We start from the raw sequence: 13251 nt of genomic DNA, 5'->3' as shown, positions 1-13251 counted from the left end.
CTCCAGAACCCCACCCCCTACCTAAGACTCCCTGTGCATTGTCCCCTGACTGCCCCCTCCTGGGACCCCTGCTCCTAACTGCCCTCCAGAACCCCACCCCCTACCTAAGACTCCCTGTGCATTGTCCCCTAACTGCCCCCTCCTAAGACCCCCCCCCAACTGCCCCCAAGGACCCTGTACCCTGACTGCCCAAAACTTTCTCCACTCCCCCCCAAAAAGCCCCCCCCCCGAACTCCCGACCCCCCCGTTTCTTGACTGCCCCCTCCAGAACCTCCCTGCCCCTTCTCCTGCCCCCTGGCCCCCTTACCCTGCTGCTCAGAACAGGGTGTTGGGCTCTGTGCGAGCCGGACACGTGGCTGCGCTCCCCAGCACAACAAAACCCGGTCCCTGGCCCTGCACAGTGCTGCCGGCGCGGGGCTGCCGGGGAAGAGCTGCCGGCTCAGAATGCAGGGCGGAGCTCCTCTACAGCTGCTCCGGAATCCAGCCCATGACTTCCCTGCAGCCCTCCCAGCTGCTCGCTCTGCTCTGCCGGGGGAGGGGGGAAATCCCGGACATTTTGAGTGCTTTACAAATTCCCCCCGGACGCTAATTTTAGCACAAAAAGGAGGACATGTCCGGGTAAATCCGGACGAATGGTAACCCTAATTAAATTGAGTAAATGAGCTGGTAACATTCTGGATTCAAAATTGAACATTTTCAAAAGTATGTTTCCCAGATTCAAGTCACCTTTAACATATCTTTCAAGGCATACAATCCATACAAAAATAAATCATCTGGCATCACTTCCGCCCTCTGAAATCCTGAGAAAGCAGATGAGCATTCCAGCATATTCTACTCCTGAGGGAAATCTGCACCAAGAAATTAAAAATTCTGCGCCAAAAAAGTAAAAATTCTGCACACAGTATTTTAAAATTCTGCAAATTTTATATGTCAATAAATAAATCCAGAGGCTCAGCATGGCAGTGGGGAGCATAGGCCATTGGCTGCACAGAGGTGGGAGATCGCTGCTACCACCACCACCCGGGACAGAGACTCCGTGGTGAGACTACTCCGGGCCCTGACACAGCACAAGGGCTGGGCCTGCCCCAGAAATACCCCGGAGCCCTGTCCCTCCACGCCAAGTGCACCAGGTGTGGGCAGGCAGGCTCAGAGGCATAACAGGATCCAAGTATGGAGGGCCTTAGTGTGGGGAGATACAGGTGTGGGGTGAGAGGGTGCTGTGTGGGGTCTTTTGGGTGCAGGTGGCTCAGTGGGGGGTCTGGGCGCAGGGGCAATGGGACTGGATTGGGGTCCAGTGAAGGTGGTTGGGGCTCAGCAGGGGTGGTCTGGGTGTGTGTGTGTGGGGGGGGGGAAATCTGGTGCTGGGGGAGTGAGTCTGAGGTGAGGGTCCAGGTGCAGCTGGTTGGGACTCAGAAGGTGGGGGTCTGGGTGCGGGGAGGCTCATTGGGAGGGTCCAAGCGTGGGGGTGGGGCTTCTCGGGGTGGGAGTTCGAGTCCAAGTGACTTGGGGGTGGTGGTCTCGGTGCAGGAGGGGGGCTCCAGGCACAGGGGTGGGGCTCAGCAGGGGGGCTGGGTGTAGGGGGTTTCCAGATGCAGTGGGTGAGGCTCGGCAGGGTGAGGTTTCAGGTGTGGGAGCCTCGGTGGGGGGTTCTGGGTGCTGGGGGTGAGGCTTGGCTGTGGTGTCTGGGCATGGGGGCATCCGGGTGCACAGGGGTTGGGTGGACAGGGGAGCAGGAAGTAGGGGGAGGGTGCGGAGCTTCCTGTAGTCAAAGGAGGTTTATGGGGGTGGGTCTGCCCTGGCCATTCCTTGCAGGGGAAGAGGAAGTCCCATCCTGCCCAGCCCAGCTGGGACTAGCAGCTGAGCCCAGCGCAGGATAAGAGCCACTGGCAGGGGTGTCCTCAGCACTGCCCCCTATGGTGATATACCTCTCCAATGGCTGCTCCAGGCACCCAAAATGACACACCTATGCTGCTCGGAAGGGGCGCACAACCACTCTTGCGGCTTCCCTATCAGAAAGTCATTTTTCTGCAGCGAAGCAAAAAAAATCTGCAGGGGACGTGCAGTGGCACAGAATCCCCCCAGGAATAATATTCTGTAAGCCAACATATTTGTGATCTTTTGGGTCACTTCAGGCAAGGTAGAGGAGAATGAATTTCAGAGTAAATGACTCATCACAAAGAATGACCTGCAGCTCTCATCCTTTTAAGATGAGGGGGCTTATAAATCACCGTGAAGGTGACCTGTAAAAATTGGGTTTAACCCTGCAAAGCAGAGAGAAAATTACACTGTCACACCCCTCTCCTTTAAGAATCTATTAAAAAGAAAAAGGGGGGTGGGAAGTTTGAGGGTATTTTCCTGATTCGTTTTTACATTAGACATTTGTGTTCTGTCTAGACTAGAACACACCCTGATGATTGGAGAACTAACAAAATGGTGACAACACAAATGCAAAGATTGGAAGTTGAGAGAGGAAGGGATTTTTAGTCAGAGTGTTTAAGAGTCTAGGTTTTAGGGGGTTGTGAACATCTGTATAGCTTCAGTGACTAACTTTTGGGGTAAAGACGGCCTTTATTAAAAATTCAACATCCTTACCCTTTCAGTTAAGATGCTAGAGGTCACAGTAAGCATCCTTGGGAAGTCCCAGAGATTCTCTAGCAAACCCAGGAAAGACTAAACTTGCTTTTTGTTTGACCAACAGCTTCTGGGAATCTAATTAGATGCCTAAATTGCAAATGTATACTACAAATGAAGAACCCTTTAATCAGATGGGCAGATAAAATATTTTGCCATACTTTGCAGTTGTTTTCCCCAGTCTACCCAATATTTCTTCTGTTTTATCTGGATTAAGCCATCACCCAGCCCACAATTTTTGCTAGACTCTGAGACAAGTGTTTGTTCATACTTATCAGGTTAGTTGAAATGGAGACAGAAAGGTGTGGTCAGCATACAGAACATACTGCAGTCCATATCTCTCCTCTAGTCCTCATTTCGGCCCCATATATAGAGAGAATAGGGGTTCCAACTGGTACTCTCTGAAGACTCATGTGAGTGCCCTTGGGAGAGAAGAGCCATTGTCCAAAACTATCCACTGGACCTACTCAAGGGGAAAGGAATGGGGCCGCCTGAGACTAGCTATGTCCACTCCTGCTAGCTTCTGTGCTATATTGCCAACACTTTATAGTCATTGGTTTCAAATATAGCTCATTGAATATCAGCATGAACAGTTGATCTTGATAAATAATCTCTTCCTAATTATGAATAAATGCAACAGATGCCAGCTCTGTGCCAAATGCAGATTTGTATCCAAATTGACACAGGTCAAGGAAATCCAAGGCATCTAGATAGTCTAAAACATTGCCTCTTCTGGGAGTTAAGTACCAAAATGGGTAGGAAACAGGGTAGAGGAGGAGTTTTTGCTAAAATAAAAAAGTGACTTGTGCTTCTCATTTGAAAAATAAGCAAAAATGTTCTGCAGTGACATATAGGCACTGGCATACCTGGCAGTGAGCACTATTTAAAACTAAATGTGAGTAAGGATACCTGTAAATGTTTAGGATGACTGAGCAAGGGAAAGAATTAAAATGTATGCATTTGAAAGAAAGTTTGAGCATCTTAAGACACCACAATAAGCATGCAACCCAGCATTGTTCTTTTAAATAAAAGCAAACAAAAAGTACTAGAAGCTTATAAAAAAGCAGTGTTCAAAGATCTGAAGGTGGGGCTGGAATTGTTTGGGGAACCAAATAATAATATCCAAAATAAGTTAGATTGCTCTGAGAAAAGATACCCCCATCTCCCAAAAAACAAAAGAATCCCCAGATAACAGCAGAAGTGTCTAAAGGGAATAAGAAAGGTATTTACAAATGTATCGGGCCAAAAGAAAAAGGAAATATTAGAGAGTGTGGGGACATGTTAATGAATGAGTAGAGAGACGACAATTCTAAAATGATTGAAATACTCAATAGCTTTATAGGAGGGGAAAAAAGTCATTTGGGATGAAATAAAGAAAATGGGGTTTGTGTAACTAGAAAGCAGTGAAGGGATTATAAAAGCATCAGTAGAAGGATACTTAGAAAATAATGAATATGCCCAAATCAGCAGATCCAGATGATATGCATCCCAGGATATTTACACCAGAGTAGACAGATGACTGAAAGATATATTTATAGAGAACAGCCCTGCAGCAAGGGGATGGACAAGATGCAAACCAAGCTTTGAAAACTTCACCAAATATATAAAGGTTCAGATGCAGACCTCACTGCCCTTCCTCACAGAAGAAATCAGGCTGACATCTCCCTCACAGTGGGTTCACCCTATGTCTGTACTAGACTGTAAGGTCTGCCCTTCTTTACCACAAACCTATCCCATACCCTAATAAAGTATACTACTTAGAGCAATGTTTCCCAAATTTTTGAAAGCTGAGTCTGCCTTCAGGAAAGTGAAATTAGTCGTGCCTCTCATCAGCCCCACTGTGTTGTTAATTTATACATCTTTCATCTACCCCTTCTCCTTAACAAGTCCTTCAGACATCACACACTTGGGGGAAACACTGGTGTAGATCTTCATAATGATACTTACTCTTCTTTCTTACATGCTTTGATTAGCAATTAAATACTTTAAAATGTCAATATTGTTAACCATCATTGGCATCACAGTTTTTAGGCTCTCTAAAAGCTCAAGCAGATATCGCTGCAGCATCTGCTCTTGTTTTGAATGCTTTCTTCACAACTATAACAGCTAGAAAACTTTTTGACAGTGAAATCTTAGACTCTGAAGAAGAATTGAGGGTAAGGCTTTTAGGCCTGCCTAAAGAACCCATCTAAATGACAGCTTTTTTAATTTCTTTTTAATTCAGGGCATACTTCGTAAGCAGGTAGTGTATCAGACTTTTTTCCTAAATTATTAAACTAATAAATACTACTTTTTTGTGCACTTTGTTACAAAAACAGTATAGCCAGCAAATAGAATAGATAGAAAATTAAAAGGTGTCTTTCCAGTCCTCAGATGTCTGATGCTGGACTAATCCCACCTGCTGCTTTCCTATCATTACCCCAAACTGATAAAAATTTAATTGGCTAATCTCAAAGGGCTGATTGCAATGGCATGTTGGAGAGAGCTGGGCTGATTAGGGATTGCACGTACCAACAGCCTGCATAGATTTAATGTATTTGATTTTCTGCAGCCAGCAAATTATGAACCCTGCCCCATATGACCCAGAACGCTGCATCATTCTTAATGGCAATTCAGTTCAAGAACTAAATAGATTAAATAAACTGATACTCTTGTAGAATAAGTATATAATATGATGGCTCTTAATGAGCAAGTGTATAATTGAAATTCCACTTGCATTCCCTCAGAGGTACTCAGTTTAGATTTAAATATTGGTAAATGCCATCTGATGGGCTAAATGACAGTTGACCCATATTTTGGGTGACCAGACATCCTGTTTTTAAAGGGACAGTCCCATATTTAAGCCCTCCTGCAGGTGTCCCAACCTTTTTTTAAAAATGGGCACGTTGTCCCATATTTTCTGTCTCTCTCCCTCCTCACCAGCTGCCCTCCCACCAGCAGTGAGTGGGAGGTGCAGTGGCCAATGATGGGGTTGGTGCAAGGGTGGTGGCGGGGCCAAGTTGCAACATGTGGGGCCCATTGCTCCCCCTGCTGGTCCAAGCACTCAGCTTGCCAACAGCCTAGCTGGCAGGCTCCTTCCTTCCCCCACTGCCTCTGGCTGGACCAGGGCCCAGGAAAGCCCAAGATCCTCCAGCCTGGGGCACTGGCCAGGAGGAGCCGAGCCCTGCACATTCCAAAGCCCCGCACAGTGCTGGCATGGGGAAGCCTTTGCACCCCTCAGCTAAGCTCTGGAGTGGTGTGGGGGGAAGCAGTTTCAAGCCTGTTCATGCCCCAACCCTGCAGGCTCCACAGCATCCCCCGGGCAGGGGCTTAGCACCCTCTTCACCCCCCACACCCTCACCCTGGGTCCTGCCCCCATGGAGTGAGGGGCTGCTTCGTCCCCTAGGTCCCCTCCCCTGCTGAGCCGCCTCTCTGGCTGGGTTTGGTGAAGCCCCTGCAGTCAGGATCCCTGGGCCCTGGTGCACGATGCATCCTTGGGGCTTAACCCCTTCCTGTCCATGCTGTATCCTGGGGACAGGAGGCAGCTGGGTTATGTCCATGGCCAGCAGCAGCCTGGAGGTGTTAGCTGCCTTTCGACTGTGCGGGCATGAGGGACAAGCTGCGTCCAGCCACTGGGGAGCGGGAATTGGGGGGGTAGAAGAGATGAGCTCTGCAAAGACATGGGCCAGGTCATCACTCCCTCCCCCTTCTCTCCTGCGGCTGGAAGCAGCTCCCTTCCCTTCAGCAGTGCCAAAAGGTGATGTGAACCCTGGCAGAAATCGGGTGAGGGAGCATGTGACCGTGTGTGCCCCCTCCTTTTCCCCCCGCCAGTGTGTTGCTTCAGGAAGATGCGTCGCCAGATACCAGGAGATATGTCTGTTTTTAAAATGTTTCATTAAAAAAATGTTACGGTTTTCATATAAATTAATTCCCTGCTCTCCTGCAGCAAAACTTTTCCAGGTGGTTAGCTCTTGTCTTCTCTGACTTGATCATTCCTGCTTTTGTTTGACATAATCCCAGACCTTTTCTTTTCCATTGGATAAAGTTAAGTCACTTGATACTAAAAAAAAAATAATAATAATATTTGGTTTAAACTTTGTAACACTAATTTGAATGTTTGTGCTATAGCAACTTTAGATTAAAATTTATAATGAAGTAAATTATGCTTTTTTAAAGTGCCACTACATTTAGGGTCTCATTTGAATTTTACTAAGTTTCGATAGTCAAAAACAAAAATAGTGAAAATTAAGGACATGATCCTGCAAATACTTAAGATAGGTACACATAACATTAGCTTTACTTACATGAATAACTCCTTTCATTGACTTCAATGGGGGATTACTTGTGCTTGAAATTAAGCACGTGTATAAGCGTGTCATGCATTGGGGCTAAAATTGTATTTGTATTAAGCATTTCTTATAGTGGCATAAAATCTGTTGCTTCAAAACAAAATTATCTCAGTGTTAGCAATGAAAAGTTATTTAGACTTTAAATACATTATCAAAGTTATTGAAAACTTTTATATTCACAGGCCAAAAAATGTTTAGTTTTTTCAACTTTTGAAAGTTCAGTATGTGAGAAGGTGGTGTCAGTTGCTAATGTAGAATGGGCTTATTTGCAATTTTGACTTCGAGTTTGTGTTGCTCTTGAAGTACAATGCTAACAAGTCCCTGAATTTGGGTGTTGCGGGCGGGGGGGGCGAACATAGATGAACATTTTAAGCATGAAACGTCAAGGTCTCAGTGAATAATCTAAAATTTTGCTAACATAAAGAAACAAGTATAAAACATACCTTAGCATTTTAAGACTATAAAATGAAAAGAAAGTAAGGAGTTAGCACTGTGTTTGAACAATATTTTGGGGGGTGGGAAGGGGAAATAAAACTTTTTTCCACTTAGTTTTCCATCTAGCATTTTTTCTTCCCCTTATGTTTTCCAGTGTCTGTTATGTACGTAACTCCCCTTTGGAGAGGAAAATCAGAGAACTGCTCAAATGCAAGGATATTTGAAAACTGAAAATTATTGTAAATGACATATAAATTTGAAATTTAAAAAAGTCAGGTGACCCATTTTGGCCCACTTATGAGAACACACTTGTAGTTCTCATAATATTGGAAAGCAAAAGGCTGTATTGCTTGACAGGATGAGCTAAAATTCAAATCTGTTTTTTGTCATTTACATAAAAATACTGCAAACAATTGTAATAGTCATTTGGGAGCACACTAAACTTTTTTTCCTTAATGCAGTAAGCATACCAGTGTCAACATTTTCTTCCATTTTTAGATAATTTTTTTCTAGAGAAATCTACAGAAAAATATTTTCTAAAACTAGTGTGGATATTTTTTTCCCCCTCCTAATCTATAATAATTTCTACCAGAATTCAAGTTTCCACACTTTAGGCCACTGGAAGACAATTGTGTTGAAGTGATTTCCTTTTAGGATGTTTGTATAAAATGATGCTTTGGGTCGGCAACATAAAGCTTTGAGTTTCATATATGAAATGTAAGCTGTTTGTTTTAGCCCAGTAAGTCAACCAAACTTCTTGTTGATAATGTTAGATTAAAACAGTTGTATAACTACAGTACACTGAAAGCACAGTATTTCAAATTAAAATGAAATATATGGACTGTGGTGGTGGAGGTTAAGGTTGAATAAATCAACAGATAAAGTTTAGTTTTTGAACTAAACCCAGGGGAAATGTTTGTGTATAATAATTTACTTTTGATTTCTGTGATAGGTATTGCCTGTTGAGAACTCTCAAGCAGTGTCAGACATTGAGGGAAGCTCTAATTGCTGCAGGAAAAGAGATTGTGTGGCATGGGCGAACAAAGGAAGAGCCGGCTCATTACTGTAGCATTTGTGAGGTCAGTAGAAGTAAAAAACTTCGCAATTTTAAATTGATCTATTTTTGGGATGTCTTCCATTATTATTACTGCTGTTATTAATTTTGTATTTCTTTATTTGCATTACAGTAGCACCCACAGTCTGCTAGGTGCTGTAAATAGATATATGTAAGAAGACACAGTGCTATCTCCTAAGCCCTTACAATCTAATCTTTTAGATATGAGCTGTATTTTGCTAAACTCTCTTTTGCAATGGACATATTGTTAGTCATGCAATGTTTTTCCATTATCTGGGATTCTAAAAAAAGGTTCATCCCATCTGTACTGAATTTGATCCGCTGAGCTTCATTTTTAGAATTTTATTGTTTTTCACTGGTCAGAAATAGCCCCAAAGAGAGAGAGGACTTTGGAGTGCACTCTTCACAGAACATGACTGTCTTGCTAGGTATTTTGATTCACCCTAGTATTTAATACTGTATTATATTTTTAAAGAACAGGATAGCAATTTTGCTAAAGACCAAATGAAAAGCATCATTTTAGCACTTCTGAAGATCAGGCACTTGTCCCAAGTGGCTGAGAAGCCAAAAAAAGGGGTGCACTGAAAATTAGTAGGCACTTGAAAACATTGGCCTTAATTTCTCTGTTTACCCATCTGCAAAATGGGTATAATGCTTACAGTATGTACCTTACAGGTGTAACCCTCAGATTATGAAACTTTCTTGGTAATATTCGCCTGCGCTTTCTTTAGTGCCTTCAGTCAAACATCTTAATCTAGTAGTAGTAGTAGATATGAGTTGGAAGAGTGCCTACCTCTGTGACTGAACCTTGGAAGTGTGAATTTTTCTTGAGCTACTTTGTCTTTTTTTCTATGTTCACGTGCAGACGGTCAGAATATAAATCCCAAACCAGCCACACCTTATTTTTTGTAGCTTTCCAAAACCAGATGTCAACACTGATTTGTTTCCTGTCACACAGGTGGAAGTCTTTAATCTGCTTTTTGTCACCAGTGAGAGCAATTCTCGAAAGACCTATGTTGTACATTGCCAAGACTGTGCACGAAAGATAAGCGGGAACCTGGAAAATTTTGTGGTGCTAGAACAGTACAAAATGGAGGACATGATGCAAGCCTATGACCAATTTACATTAGTAAGTTATAGTCAATGGGTGCAAAACTACCTTTGTAAAGCTGTTGTATACTGTCTTGGTACCTATTTGTATATGAATACCTTGGATTTTCTGGTTCAAATGGATTTATAGAATTATATTTTCAGTTTTTACAGAAAAAATATGGAAGCGGCAGAAATGCATGGAAAAGTACAATAATTTACTATAGAGTATATAAATGAGTTTGCAGAGAAAAACGGGTGTTAAAATTCACAAGGATGAAGCTTAAAATTCTAATATAGAGGCTATCTGAAGATCACGTCTGGATCAGATGGAGACAGGGCCACCCATAACTGGGGGGGTGGGGGGGGCGGGGAGGTGGCAAAAGGGGCAGTTTGCCCTGGGACCCCATTTGAGTGGGCCTCCAAAATCAACACAGGGCAACTGTGCCAGATTTGAGTGACAGGCATTGCGACTTGGCATATGGGGTCTCAGCGCCATTCAGGTTTGGCTCAGCCACCCCTTCATCATCATGGAGGAGCAGCTGGGCCAAATTTGAGTGAAAGGCATTGTGACATGGCACACAGGGTCACAGTACCACTCAAGTATGGTGCCCGCCATTGATTAGTGTTGGAGACGACTCACCCATCCCAGTTGGGCTCGTATCCAGCCACCGCTGGCATCATTGCACTGGGCCTAAGGCAACCTGCCAGGCTGAAAGTCTGGAGGTAGGAGTGAATTGAGGGGTCTGGGATACTGCTCCCATTGGCAGCCGGACTAGAGCTCTGGGAGAGTTGGAACCAGAAGGTTGCTCACTGGCTGCATACAGGTTAGAGTCCCACCGTTATCTCCACAGGGATGGCAGTGACCCCACAGGCCTGGGCCCTTTCTTAAACCCACCCCATCCCATTGTGTTAAACTCTTCCATCTCCCTGGTAAGTTTTTTGGAATGGTGGAGTCCTCAGTTTCAAACTTTGCCTTGGGCACCCAGAAATCTCTGTGCGCCCTTAGGTTGTGAGGGGAGGAATAAAAGTATGAAACTGAGAGACTAGCACCATGTTTAAGAGAAACTTGGACGTTATTTCTAGTAGGAAGTCAAAAAACCTGGCTTCCTCTCTGCTTGGCAAGAGAATTCTCTCAAACTTTTCTGTTTGGGGCCTGCTTTGCATCTGAGTTATAAAGCAAAAACCCTGCTGTCCATTACCTTTGCCCATTTGTAGGTTTGTTCTGTATGGTGTAGCCTGCTGGTTTGAACTGTGCTATCGCATGATTGTTCATTTGTTCCATATGGTTTTTAGTGTTGCAGGCCAGGTCAGATGTCTTGTCCATAATCAGAGTGAGAGTGGTGCTAAATTGATTCATGATGAACCTTGCATTCACAGGAAAGTAGACAGTGCTTGGATAGAGTATTCCGAGATGTTGTATTGTAATTGAATATGGCAGTCCAGATATGATTGTGCCTTTTGATTAATTTCCAGCTGCAATTCAGTGTTGGTTTGGGGAAATGTTTTTTCTCTTTACTAGACTTCTGAGACCTGTAAGCTTTTAGCTAAGGTATCATAATCTAAATATCCAGTGCATTCTTAGTGCAGGACCCTCTATTCTGGAATTTACTCCCTCCGTTGATGTAACAGAGCTCAACGTTATTGGCTTTTAGTTCACATGTAAAAGACCCAAAATCATTGTTTGTGAAGCACTCAGATACTGAAGTGATTGTTACAGAAAAGTCTATAAATATCTGTTCTCCCAGACTTCTTCTAAGATGAGCCGGAAGGCTTGTATAGGGAAGAGTTCTGTTGTCTAATTTTTAGCATGTTCATCTAGATAATTGTTGTGATGGATGATTTAAAATTGTACTTGTGCCTAGAGAGTGTTAATGTAAAATATTAATCAAATGCAAATTGTACTTGAATATGCAAAAAAAAATCACAAATGTAGTCTTAGAAAAATCCTGAAATATAAAACCAATAATGTTAATTTGTCCCTTAAACTTTATACATATTGTTTACATGGATCTTTACTGAATAATTGCATTTTGCCCATTATAGAAAAAGTAATTTATTTTTTCTTTCCAGGCTCCTCCATTGCCATCCTCCTCATCTTGACATTTTTCCATGGACATTAAATGAAAACTTTTCTGATATTCAGGAAGTGACCCAGTTCTGCACCACTGATTTTTTTTGTAGCTATCCTGTAAGGCTGCTGGCTTGAAAGCTGTGTCTATGCAACCTTCCAAGTGCGGAGTGTCAACCAACTGGACAGGAGAGAGCACTGCCTCCTATTCCAGAACTCAAAATAAATAAAGCTCATCCAGCTGTAGTTCAAAAAAAATAATAATAATTCCATGTTTTGTATATATCTGACAAAACTGGCAACATTATACAGACTACTGACTTGAAGACCACCTCTTTTGTATTTCTCTGTTTCTGGGCTGATGAATTATTTTCATCCATTTTTCCCCTTCAGAATTTCCCTTGGAAAAAGTACTAGCTTAGCTGGTCATTTCTTTGTAAGGTAGTTAGAAATTTTAAGTCTTTCTTTGGGCAACATTTTTTTTTTTTATGTGAAAAGTTAGGTGATATAAATTTTTTACTGCTTTTATGTTTTTCTGTCTTGTTTTGAAACCATGACGGTTACACTTTTGGTTCCTAAAATAAAATTTAAAAAAATTAACAGCCAAGTCACAAAGATAAATGGGTTGCACATAGACTAAGGAATAAACTTCAGATTTGTGATTTTTGTTTCTAATCTTGATGTAAATTTACACTATTTATAAATACATATTTATTGCTTGAAAATATTTGTGAATGGAATGCTGTTATTTTTTCCAGATTACCTGCCATTGAAATTTTAAGGAGTGCTGTAATTTCAAACACTACTCCTATTACATTTTCTATATGTAAATAAAACTGCTTAGCATTGTACAGAAACTTTTATTAAAATTGTTTAATGTTTAAAGTTTTTCTATTGTTTGAGTTTTAAAAAAGATTTTATGTACAGTGCCTAGGTTTTGTTCATTTTTGGACTCTGATTATATATATTTTATATATACTCGTGTGTGTGTGTGTATATATAATATATATAGAATCTGAATATAAATATATGTATAAAAATTTAGAGCCTAAATTTCTCTCATTTTAAGTTTTACAAATATGGTAGATATGAGTTGTCTACTGTAAAGTATTGCTTACAAAAGTATGATTATTTTTAAAGAAATATATGGTATGTATCCTGAAGACACAAAACCCTTCAGACTGGTTTATTGTTAAATTGCACTTTTTGCAATAACAGGCTAATAAATAGTTGCTGCCAAAATGTAGTATTAGAAAACAAATAGTGGCTAACCTTAAAGGTCACAGAGAAGTAATGGGTTTGATAGGAAGGTTAGAATAATTTTAGAGGTGACATGACAATGTTAACCATGGGCTTTGGGGGAGATGGTATATAGAATTCAACCAAATTGAAATTTGTGTATTCCAATAGTTTCTGTTAACAAACTAAAATAAGACTTTGTCATCTTGGTGTCAGTTTTGACCCAAAAAGGACATTGTTTTGTAGTATTCTTTTGTATTTTCACATATTTTGTAATAGAAAATCACTGGTAAATTTTTGAAGCACTAGGTTTATTTAGGGTAACTTTATAATATATGACTGTAACACTATTTGCAGTTTGAAATAATGATGACATTTATTTT

General features: G+C 41.9%; 1 protein-coding gene across 8 annotated transcripts in view; it reads left to right on the top strand.

Moving 5' to 3' along the window:
• The window catches only part of KDM6A (lysine demethylase 6A), a 306138-nt gene extending 293628 nt beyond the window's left edge, over positions 1 to 12510 (top strand). For all 8 annotated transcript variants that reach the window (XM_034753936.1, XM_034753925.1, XM_034753963.1 and 5 more), the window contains 3 exons: positions 8347 to 8473; positions 9428 to 9598; positions 11632 to 12510. In XM_034753936.1, the coding sequence (XP_034609827.1) occupies positions 8347 to 8473; positions 9428 to 9598; positions 11632 to 11661 (328 nt within the window). In that variant the 3' untranslated portion in view covers positions 11662 to 12510. The remainder of the gene's footprint in view (positions 1 to 8346; positions 8474 to 9427; positions 9599 to 11631) is intronic.
• The last annotated feature ends 741 nt before the right edge of the window (positions 12511 to 13251 follow it).

Source organism: Trachemys scripta, chromosome 1, assembly GCF_013100865.1.
Source record: "Trachemys scripta elegans isolate TJP31775 chromosome 1, CAS_Tse_1.0, whole genome shotgun sequence".
In the NCBI taxonomy this organism is placed as follows: Eukaryota; Metazoa; Chordata; order Testudines; family Emydidae; genus Trachemys; species Trachemys scripta.
The sequence above is the reverse complement of the archived record's forward strand: the minus strand, read 5'-3'. Positions and strand labels throughout refer to the sequence as shown.